Below are 12,147 nucleotides of genomic sequence, written 5' to 3' on the forward strand. Positions count from 1 at the left end.
AAACAAATTCTATTTGATAATTATTATGCTTTGGTTAATTAGCCCAATGGAATTTTGTAGCATATGAAAATGACATACTGCCAAGCTACAGAAGGGATAAACAGTTTGAACATTTATTGCAAAAATATTTACATAAATGTATTAAATCTTGAAATTAACTATATCGTCTAATGCTACTTCTAACAAATAGCATTTCTAGTAAATGTCATTAAATTAATAAATAAGAAAGTTGTAATTATCTGTAATTGTGAACTTTGCAAGCTATGTTGTAAAAAATGTAGAATAGAGTTTGAATTTTTGTTTTTGTACTGTTAACAATAATAACATATGAATAATAATATCCAAATCAATTGAATGAATTTGTAAGGTTAACGCAAAAAATTCATTAAGCACATTTTCCTTAGCACAATTCATTAAACTGATTTATATTATGTATCAATATTTTTAGTCTATTGTTGCCACATCAGACAAACTTTTTGTGAAAGAAGTTTTTGTTGTGCGTTATAAAAATGAGTAATAGTAATTATAAGCAACATTGCGCAATCAAGTTTTGTATTAAACTCTGTGAGAATGCATCTCACAGAATTGCCCTTGTCAACTTTTCCAAAATTGACAAGGGCGTATGGATATGACGCTCTGTCCAAGTTTTTTAGGTGGTTTAAAAGCATTTTCAGATGGCCGGGAATCAGTTGCGGGCAATCCACGCTCGAAGACAATGTCAAAAAGTGACAACAATGTTGAGTGAATCATGGTACAACCAGCAATTAACTGTCACGATCTTACAGGGTGAATTGAAATTGATCCTGATTTTGTAAAAAATGTTATTTTACCTGGTGATGAATCTTGGATATTTCAGTATGACCCAGAAACAAAAACACCAGAGCAAGGAGTGGCACACTTCAAACTCACCACATCCCAAAAAAGCAAAAATTAGCAAATCAAAACCATCCTAATTTGTTTCTTCAATAGTAATGGCATTGTCCATAAGGAGTTTTTGCCTACAGGACAGACTGCAAATCAATATGCTTACCAAGAAATTCTTGAAAGACTGCGGAAAGAGTTGCGCGCATGACCAGCCATCAAAAACAACTGGATGCTCCATCTTGACAATGCACCTTCACACTGCACTCTCAATTAATGAGTTTTTGGCAAAGAAAAACAATTCCAGTAGTTCTTCAACCACCTTATTCACCTGACTTGAGTCCCTGTGACTTTTTCCTGTTCCCAACTTTAAAACACCTCTAGGACACCATTTTGGAAGAGTAGAAAACGTTAAAAAAAAATGTAATCGAACATCTGAAGTATTTCCGGTTTCTGAATTCCATCACTGCTGTGAAGAGTGGGGGAAAATGTCTGAAGCATGCGTGGCTTCCCAAGGGAACTATTTCGAAAATAGATACAAATGATATGAGTCCATGCATAATTGAATTGTAAATAAAGTTTTTCTGAACCAGTCACATTACTCTATTTACAGACCTCGAATGTATTAATACATATATATATATTTATTTGTATGAACTTACAAACAATTTTTACAATAATTTAACAATATTATGTCTATTGCACCTTTTTATCACAAACCTAAACACAGTTTACAGTGCGTTAGCCATTACATTGCTTCAGGGGTAAGATCATGGATAGGATGTCTTGTAGTGAGCCTCTAAAACATGTAGTAAAGAATAATTGGTGCACTGGAAGAGCAGGGTGGGCTCTTTGTGAATGAGTATGGATTTGGTAGGGGTAAGTCCGCCATCAATGCTGTGGCTGCTGTCTGTGACTTGGTGGGAAGAGCCTTAAGGAGAGGTGATGGTAGGATCTGTGTTCTAGTCACACCAGACATATGAAATGCCTTTAATTGCATACACCACTCAGCAATAATGGGAGCAATGGAGGACCTTCGCGTCACTTCTTACCTGCGATGGATGGTGCACATGTCTTATAATGGAGTGTTTCAGGTTCTTCTCCCACAATCGGTTACATTATTTAGCTATGCTGATGATATAGCATTGCTAATGGAGGTGGAAACAAGGTATGAGTCTGTAGGCATGAGTCGTATACAAGAATTAGTGAGTGAATGGCTGGGGTAGGACTGGAGTTGGCTCCTGAAAAGACTGAGATGGTGGTGATCTCTACTGCCAGGAGGAGGCCAACTTTACATCTAATCCTTGATAGCAGAGACATTGTGTCTCAGGTGGTCATAAAATACTTGGGAATTTGGGTTGACTCCAGACTAAGATTTAGTACTCACGTATTCCAGCTTGTGAGAAGGCGGAGAAAACGAGGAGGTTTATTGCTAGCCTATTCCTGAATACAAGAGGACACACCCAACATAGGAAGAAATTACTTACTGGCGTGCTCTACTCAGCCCTGCTTAATCGTGCCGAGTTGTGGATGGGCATTGTTAGATTTGCCAAGTACAAGGGTAAATTGGAATCCATTCATAGGAGGTGTTGCATCAGAGTAGCAGCTGCCTATAGGATAGTGTCCAGGGAAGCAGTTGAGGTGATTGCTGGACTCCTGCCTGTACAGTTGATAATGCGGCGTAGCAAAACTATGAAACTGAGAACACTCCAATTAGAGGAAAGGAAGTGTTCTGCTGAAGATCTAGAAGAAGAGATCGCACAAACATGGCAGGAGCAGTAGGACTGGGCCACAAAGGGTAGGTGAACCCACCACCTTATTTGGGACATCAGGGGGTGATGCCAGAGGACGCATGGCATGCTGACACAACACAATTCCTGACGGGTCATGGGGGATTCAGTTCTTATTTGTATAGATTCGAGCTTGACCTATCTGAAAATTGTCGGGAGTGCGAGGCGGTAGAGACCCCCCAACATGTATTCTTTTTGTGTTCGCGATTTGCCATACAGCGTAGAGAGATGCTCGGCAACCTGAGATGTGAGCACATGTTTCGTCCAGAAGATACCCTACTAATCCTATTAAAAAGTGAGCCACAGTGGAAGACCGTGGAAAGATTCGTCAAGACAGTCATGAGGAAGCTGCAATTATATGAAGAGTACCGCAGAGGAGAATGGCGCAAGGGCAAACAGGTTCTCAACTGAGTGCCTAGGGGGTCTCCCATACCTGTTGGGGGGAGGTTGGCATGGGTGCAATGAGGCTGAGGACACTCTGCTCGTGCATCTGATTGCGGCCACTGGTAAGTGGTGTGACTATTTGAGATTTCTGTCTTGACTGCTGTGTGGGTGTGTAACACGTGGGTGTTGAGTGGATGTTAGAAACTGTATCCTGTTTTCTGCAGGGTTCTTGTGTGATGTTGTCGGTGTTTGTATTTGATGTGTTGCTTTCAGTGATGTGTTGCTTTCAGTGATGGTGTTTCTGTGGTGTGTGACATTTGTTGGTTTGTTGACTGTGCGCGCGGGCAATTCCCCCTTCTTCTGATGAAATGTTTTTATAAGCAGTCCCAGGAACGGGGAAGCCAGGGGTGGAGGTATAATCAGTAGTGTGCAGGTATACATACGCCCTTGGTTAACTGGCGAAACCTGTTAGCAAGCCCGACACTGCTTAGGTGCCCATAAATGGAGTTCCTCCAACTCTTTAAAAAAAAAACAGTCTTCTGTCAGTACAGCCTCAGTTTGGGCTAAATTCGAGCTTTGGGTAACATCTGCATACATGAATTTTCTTCAACATGAAGTTGGTATTATCTGATATAAATATTAAATAAAGAGGTGGCAGTACGGATCATTGTGGTAGTAGCCCATTTTGTAGGCTGTAAAGAATGAATGGCTTTCGTTAAGTTGTACTTGGAAAAGTCTATCACTCATCTCATTCAGTAAATTAAGGAATGATTTGCAAGGAACAAACTAATATACCTTAAGCAGTAGTCCTTCTTTCCAGATTGTATTCATAGGTTGAACTTTGTCAATAAATGCAGCACATGTTTTAAGCCTTTGTTGAAATCCTTTCTCTATATAAAAGCCAGCCTGCTCCATCGGTATACCAATATTGACAATGGGTGTGATGCACAAGTAGTATTCTTCCTAAGATCTTGAAACATATGCTTAAAAGTGCTATTGGTCTGTAGCTTTCGGGTTGAGTGATGTCCAATCTCAGCCTTAGAAATGGCAATTACTTTACTTTTCTTGAAAAGTTTTGGTAACTTACCCCTTCGCAGAATATCATTATAAAGATTTAAAAGTCATTGTTTCATGTTTGGACCAATGTGTTTAATAAGCTCAAGATACATTGTTGTCTAATCCAGCAGCCAGAAGTAGATAAATTTTCCAGATTTTGTTAAATTGATTGCAGCATTGAATTCTTCCATTGTGATATGGTCCATAATGGGGAGGAGCTGTTTAAGACTTTTACGAATTTCGCCAATTGCATAACTCACTTCTCTCTTGTGTGTCTTATCAATAATGATCTTCAACAGGTTCTAATTCTTTTGGCTATGGCTTATGGCCTAGGAATGTTAGTAGTAGCAACAGGTATTTCTGTCTGGTTTCCAGCTTTCACAATAAATTCCATGCTGTTCTGCTGCTATGCTTAAAGTTCAGGCTCTCCATAATTTCTTTCCTTTTAACTGTTTGGATTTAACTTGTTTTAATTGCCTGGTCTCTTGCGGATTTGTAAGCATTGTACCAGTTCTTGACGCTCTTCATTCCAGCAGGGAATGTAGGATTTTATTACTTTAGGATATTTTTTGGCAGAGCTGATTACTAGAGCAGCAAATCTTCATAGTTCTCTATTTTTGATGGGATCCACCTGATATTCTCAAGTTACTTGTTAAATTTATCCCAGTTGCCTTTGTTTCCATTTGGGTAAGGAAAGAGAACAGCCGATGAGAATTGTTGTGCCTAAAGTGGTGACCATCGGTCTGTGCTGAGAATTTGGAAAGTTGCCAAGTACTTTTCTACAGCGTGGTGTAGTTGTGCAAACGTGATTATAAAAGTTAGGTCAGAATTGTAGCTCTTCCTTCCTCGCTTGCAGAATAAAATGTGGGTTTATGCTTAGATTAAAGCGTAGTTGAAGGTTGCTTCTCTTTGCCCAGTCTACTAGATTTACACCTTGTGTAATGTTGTCATTATATCCTTATAGCCTCAAATTTGGTGGTATGTGTGGTAGGTGGATTTCAATTAACCACACATCTCAGGAATGGTCAAACTGAGACTGTACAAGGCTATACTTCATTTACACTCATACATATCATTCATCCTCTGAAGTATTATCTGAACAGTAGTTACCAGAGGCTAAACAGGAATAAGAGAGGAGGGGCATGTGTAACATTCTGTTACAAACACAAACAGCTTTACCCCCCTCATATAATAATAAAACTAGAAATAATAAAATAAGATAGAAGAATAAAATCAACATAGTAAAATACAGATTCTTATAAAATAATGAAAGATTTATAAAATACATTTTCATATATAATAATATTAATATACTCACAGGACTTGACTGTTTTGCTTGTGCATGGTTAGAATTGACTGTAAAGTGGATGTGCCGCGAGATGGTCAATGGTCGGCAAACATTATTCTGAAAAAGGCAGACATTTTGACACTTTAAAATGAAATTATATGAAGTGAAAAACAAATGAAATTATTCTAAAATATATGCTTAAACAAATAATAACACCTTCAACAAACTTAGTGTACAAAACTTGACTTTTTCAAAAAAGGAAATCGAAAAAATAAAGCAAATATGCTACTGATTCAAAACCCATCATAATTCTGGGTTAAGAGATCCAGATTTTACTCCACAAATAGAGAAAATAAGTTATACAAATTTTATTACTTTTCCAATGAACATTATTAAACATTATCATGAATAAATAAGTCATTCCCTTAACATTATCATGTCAATCAAATAAAACACTAGGTAATTAAAAAATAAATTTAAAGCTGAAGAAAATCACTAACAAATACAAAAACGTTAATTAATCATGATTTAGTAATCATTTTTATAGTTTTTTAATAACTATTTATAAGCATCTTTCTTTATACATAGGCAATTAACACAATTTTCATAAAGACAATTTACTCAAAAGAGATAAAAAGTTTAAAAGTTTTGAGTATACTAATGAAAGGAAGAAGGAGGCTATAGTTCACAAGCCCAGGGCCTTAGAAAAATTATTGTTTAATAATAAGACCACAAAATAAATATAAAAATAAGATGCAGAACTTCTGGTAAAGAAAAAACTATCAAAAAAGACATGTACAGTACAGACACATACATATTAACAGGAAAAACAATTCCCTGTTTAAGATACAAGTTTAAACATATTAGAAACAGAGTCTCCCCAGTCTGCAAACCCTGAAATAAGCGTGGTGCAATATGACATACATAATCCTCATATGTTGCTGTTCCACAAAAAATATGTTGCTATTAAATCAATAAATTTTTTACAGAGAACACATGATACAGTAGCATTTTTTTGTTTTTTTTTTGTGAACAAATAAATTTATCATACAGTCTGTTAAAATTACTTTTAAATCAATTTTACAATTAAGACTATATTATCTTCAAAGATAATACCTTTGACTTGTGCTCATTTGCCAGAATTCTTTTTATAGTTTCAAGTAAAATACAGGTAATAAAAAAAACAATACTTTAATCATGGCAAAACAATCATTAAATAATTTTTTTTTTTTTTTACCCAATGGTTCCCAGTGGTGTGATTTGTTACAACTCAGGAAGGGTATTTTATATAAGCTGATGAGAGTACAGAAATGTCATGAATTATAAATTAACACCTGCATTTCTTCTTTTTCAACTATATTTCATAAAGTATAAATTAAAAGATCTTTTGTAAAGCTGTTAAAAAATTATCTTCAGAAATATGGCAACTTTTGAAAGTTATGGTAAATTGTTACAAAATTAAAAAAAAATTACTTTTATGGATTTTTAAGAATTTTTTGGACTTAGGTGACAAAATTAATGTTACAAATCTATATTAAAAATATTTTTTTCAGCCTAGTATTGACAAAAAAAATTTGGAAATCAAAATGTATGCCCTTGAATGAAACATCTTACAGTGAAACTGTAAGATGTTTGTATCCCAAATTTTTCATTTCTAGACTTTTTTCTAACAAATCATTTACTTTCATCCATGTTAATTTTGTAGATTTAGCCACTTTGGTTATGCATATCAATCACTCATATCCTGTTATATCATACTGTAACACCTTTTATTCAACTTTTTACTATTTAGAATTAATGTATTTACATTTAAATATTTTTGTTTTCTGAATATATAACATTTCTTTATTAGTATAAAAGTGTTGGGAAGAACCAGTGCTTAGCAAATTATCAATAAATTTTTACAGAACATCAGATTAATCAGAATTAATATTACATTTATTACCCTTACCATAAAACCACCCTTAGAAAAGTAAAATCTGAAAAACGTAGTTTCAGTAAAGGAAGTGAATATATTGTAATTTAGATACAATAAAATTTGTATCTAAAGAATTAACTACTTAATATTGAATATAACTTTAATAAAACCAATGGCAATGAAATTTACAGAATTGTATTTAAGTATAACAGCAGTGATTTTAATGATTTATAAAAAAATTTTTATCAGCCACTGTAACAATAAATGACAATTTAGCAACTGCATCCAAGAAATATAATTTTTTTTGTTCGCCTGTACAACTAGAATCACATTTGCATCAATAATTGGAAACTTTTGTTTTCCTATTTTTTTTTCATTTTTTCACTCGTTTTTCTTCCTTGGTGTACTTTCTTCCTACACTCCTCTTATCCTTCTTCTCTGGATTCTTTGATTAATTGACCTCTATTTAGAGATTTCTTTAGAAATTTTTGAAGTTTGAAGATTGTTTTCTACTTTATTAAACCAGTTATTTCTAATAGTTCTACTGTTATATAAAAGTTAAATATTTGTTTGTTAATCTGTTTTTGCTCATTCTGTATAAATGCTCATAAAATTGTAATCATCTTCTCCAGATGATTACATCTGTCTTATTTTTTTTGTATTTATATAAATTAAAAATATTTATAATAGTTTTTATTTTCCTCTATGTACAGTATTTTCACAGATTTCTTCCTCACAAGAATATTAAAAATATTAAGAATATATGAAAATAGAATATTAAGAATGTTACAAAACAAAAGTATGTTAAAAATGAATGTTTAATTTAAATCACAATTTAAAACATTAAAATACCAGATACAAATGCAAATACTTAATGATGCCATTTCTACTTTACATAAACCATTTTTAACATAGTACCCTTATTTTGTTTCTGAAATGATTATAAAAAAAGCCAAAGAAAATTTTGAATTATTCTACAGCTGTTAGTTTGTGTCATAAGAGAAGATAAGTGAATATAAAGATACTATTTACACTAACCTTTTACCTATGGAAAAACTTCTAACGCAGGAAAAATTTGTTTCAAGCAAATTGTAATAACAGATAAAATATAAGATTTTTAAAAATCTTATCCATATATTTTCTGGGCACACAAAATAGATTTTTCTCAATTGTTAATGGCACAGAGAAAAATAGCTCTAAACAAACAGTATTTGATAAGCTTTGCTTGTATCTACAATCACGTAAGCAAGCTCTAATGTCAACACAGATGACAAATTTTTGTTCAAAAAACCTTTCACTTACAGCTTACTAAAAATACAAAATAAAAATGAATTATACGATTCTTTAATCAATTTGAATTTTGTCTACTTCCTGTGTTTTGGACTAACACCTTTCTTTGACCTATTTTAGAATTTTGAAATCATGATCTACTTTCATGATTTACTCGTAAATTAACTCTTCTATGAAAAACCTACTTTAGATTAGCTTTAATTTTGTTTCCATCTGATCAGGTTGAAGCAAAAAATTATGCTAAAAGCCCTACAAAAATTGACCTGATTGTGTGTATATATTATACAGAGCCAAAAATTCTCAAAAATTTAAGTTTATAAAATTATATTTTAAAATGGAAATCAATAAAAAAATATTGTTTATTATATGAAAACTTCAATGAGTACATATTCATTTAAAAACAATAATTTTATTAAAATCAATTTTTTAAAGAAAAATTCTCTAATTAGTAAATTATTAAACATAAATAACATTATTATATAAAATCAATTTTTCAAGCTTTTATCATAAAAATAGGGATCATGAAATATAAATATCAACACTACTATAGCACTACTAATAGTAAATATCAAATACTATAATTTCCCAAAAACAATAAGTACTCAATTTAAAAAAAAATTAAATTATTTAGTATAGTTTACAAAAAATTGTAATAGTTTTGACCTTCCTTTTCTTCCAGAAGGGTATTTGGGTGTCATATTTTTCTGAAGGTAACAAATATTTTGGAAAAATGGCTTTACACCATAGTATTGCAATTTGTTAATTGAAATACTTTTTATTCTTCTCTTTGTTAATTTTTCCTAAAGATGACATTTTTAAAAAGAAGAGTCTGAATATTGCCAAATTTTTATTTTTATTTTAATTGAAGATGCTAGGAAATAAAGAGAATCAAGAGGACAGAAGGATCAGAACCTCTTGTACATCATGATTTTTTTTCCATAAGTAAAATGATTTTAAAAAGGCATTTTTAATATTGTGATATTAAAGTTTTATAAATAAAGTTATCCTACAGAGAAAGGGTTTTTTAAATACCACATGTGAATCAGTATCATACTACTGAACTGATAATTAAGATTAGCACATTATCACATAATGGTAAAAGCAATAAAGATTACAATCTTTTTTGAAAAAGTCTAATAAAAAAATTTTATTACAGATTTTTGAATCATTTTTTTACAAACATTTACTTTGCAACGGAATATTACATTATACATTTACTTACACTACTAGATTACAATATTCTTGATACTAAAAATTGAGTGAGATTGACTTCATAATTGAAACAAGTGAAGAGATATCTGGTTCAGCTGGACTTCATTTTAAGTACAAATTTTGGGTTAACCTGTGGTGAAAATTCACTTTCAAATGATGTATAGTAGAAAATGGAATTAAAAATAAAAATGCTTTTCTGGGCAACAATGGATATTAATTCTTAACCTTTAGCCAAAATTCACTGAAAATGGAATTTAAATTAATTTCATTTTCAAACCTCCATTGCAAGATAGTTCTATCAAAGATCTGTATCATTGTTTCCAGCATGAAAGTTTCATATCCGTACAAATTCAGAATAGTCTTCTTCATAAGTTTCAGCAAGCATTAAGCATTTAATAATGATGAGAATATCTTTCATTTCAATTTTGTGTAGTCAAGATTTTCCAAATTTGGCAAAGAATGCAGGTTTTCATTTAAAACAGTATTATCATTTAACATTTTTTTGATATATGCCTTAATTTTGTCATCTACTAAAAATCAATTTGTTGTTTCACCACGCAAACTTAAATTTAAGCCAATGAGGCGATTGAAAATATCTGATAAGTAGGCAAGTGTTGTGATCCATAGCGTATCTGTCAAATCAATCGCACAATTCAAAATCCATTAGGAACACCTCCATCTCTGATTGTTCTCAAATAACCTGTTTATCTTTAGAAAGCCATCTCACCTCTGTGTGTAGTAGTAACTGAATATGGTCACTGCCATATCAGAACAGTTTCAAAAATATACAAGAGTTTTAAGTTGGAGGATTTAAATTAAATTGACAAAACTTTATAGCATCCTGAAAAACATGTTTAAATCTTCAGGCATCTGTTTCAATATATCAATCTCAATCAATGATTGCTGCAATCAGGTAAGGGTACAATTTTCTGGAATAGATATTACTTTGGTGGCAAAACCTCGATATATTTGTGCTCCTCCACCACAATCAGAACAGAAGCCAACTCGCTGCTTCCAGTCCAGTCAATTTCTGCAAAGAAGTCATTCAACTTTTTGAATGTTTCGTCAGGAGTAGTTCATGTTGATATTTCATCACAAAATAAACATTTGTCTAATTGTACTTTGAAATACAAACTGCACATAAACTAAGTTGAGCATAGTACCTTATATTTGTGCTATCATAGAATTGAAAGGAGAAAAAACCATTTAATCCCATGCTTTCAATTCTTAGGTTTGTTTTCTAACACTGAATAATCAACACCAAGGTGCTGTTTCAGTAATGAGGGTTTCATGCTTTGATTGGAAAGAATTTCCAAGCAGATTACACATTGAGGTCGTGACCTATTGTTTAGACATCTGTAACAGTAAATCCAGTATTTATGTACTCACAAAAATATTTTATTACAACTTTTCATATTTTAGTAAGAAGATCTGATCTTGGTTTGCTTCAAATTCTGTTTCTGAAGTAAAGCTTAATGATGCAGGATTTTTAACTGATATTTTATCAGGCATTGCTCTATTAAGTCACTTACAATGTCGATTTATATATCGGCTAAACTAAGTAAACTAAACAAAGTTTGGCTTCAAATAACTCTGATAGGCCTGCTAATAAAAAATTTCAAATTTGCACAACTTAGTGTTTTTGTAGATGTTTATGGAGAATAAAAACAAGTGCTCCAAGGGGGTTTTCTTGCCTTCTTGGCACTTAATATTTTTATACTTATTACTATAGTTGAAATAGATTACAGTTGAAATAAACCATTCAACTGCAGTGTTCATATTATAACATTTGCTAGAAGTCATTTTCAGTCGTCAGAAAAATTCATGTTGCAACATGCTCATTTATGCTAGTTGTATCAATGTATGCTTGTATCTTTGTAGTTAGACTGGTCAGTCTGACATTAGTCAATGACCTGTTCACATCTTTACACATCTCAAATTTCAACCTGTGTTTGGAAGTGTTTATTAAATAAATAAGTTTTACTTAATATTTGCTAATTTTAAAATCAGTTAAATTTTTACATTATTTACAAGTAATTTCACATAAAACAATGGCAGAACAATGTTCCATAGAAATTTATGTGAATAAAGAGCATCATAAAACAGTGTATCGTACAGTGCCAAAAGAACTCATTACAATTTGTAAATTTATTTTTATTTTTTCGTCTTCAAGACCTCTTCGATATGGTTGCACCTTCGGTCCAGCTACTCTGTATCCCTGAGCACTCAAGCCCCCTCACCAACGGCAAGGTCTCATGATTCATAGAGGAGGAGTAAATTTAATAATGAAAACTTTTTTTACATGTTAATTCAGACATCATTAGTGTTTGTAAATATTATGAAAAAAG

The 12,147-nt window shown here is 32.3% G+C and overlaps 1 protein-coding gene across 1 annotated transcript in view; it reads right to left on the reverse strand.

Moving 5' to 3' along the window:
- SdhA (succinate dehydrogenase, subunit A (flavoprotein)) overlaps positions 1-12,147 on the reverse strand; it is a 79,576-nt gene that overhangs the window by 64,962 nt on the left and 2,467 nt on the right. The window contains exon 2 of the mRNA XM_075376766.1: positions 5,410-5,496. Coding sequence (XP_075232881.1) covers positions 5,410-5,496 — 87 coding nt within the window. The remainder of the gene's footprint in view (positions 1-5,409; positions 5,497-12,147) is intronic.

The sequence above is a fragment of the Lycorma delicatula genome, chromosome 1, assembly GCF_047948215.1.
Source record: "Lycorma delicatula isolate Av1 chromosome 1, ASM4794821v1, whole genome shotgun sequence".
Classification (NCBI taxonomy): Eukaryota; Metazoa; Arthropoda; class Insecta; order Hemiptera; family Fulgoridae; genus Lycorma; species Lycorma delicatula.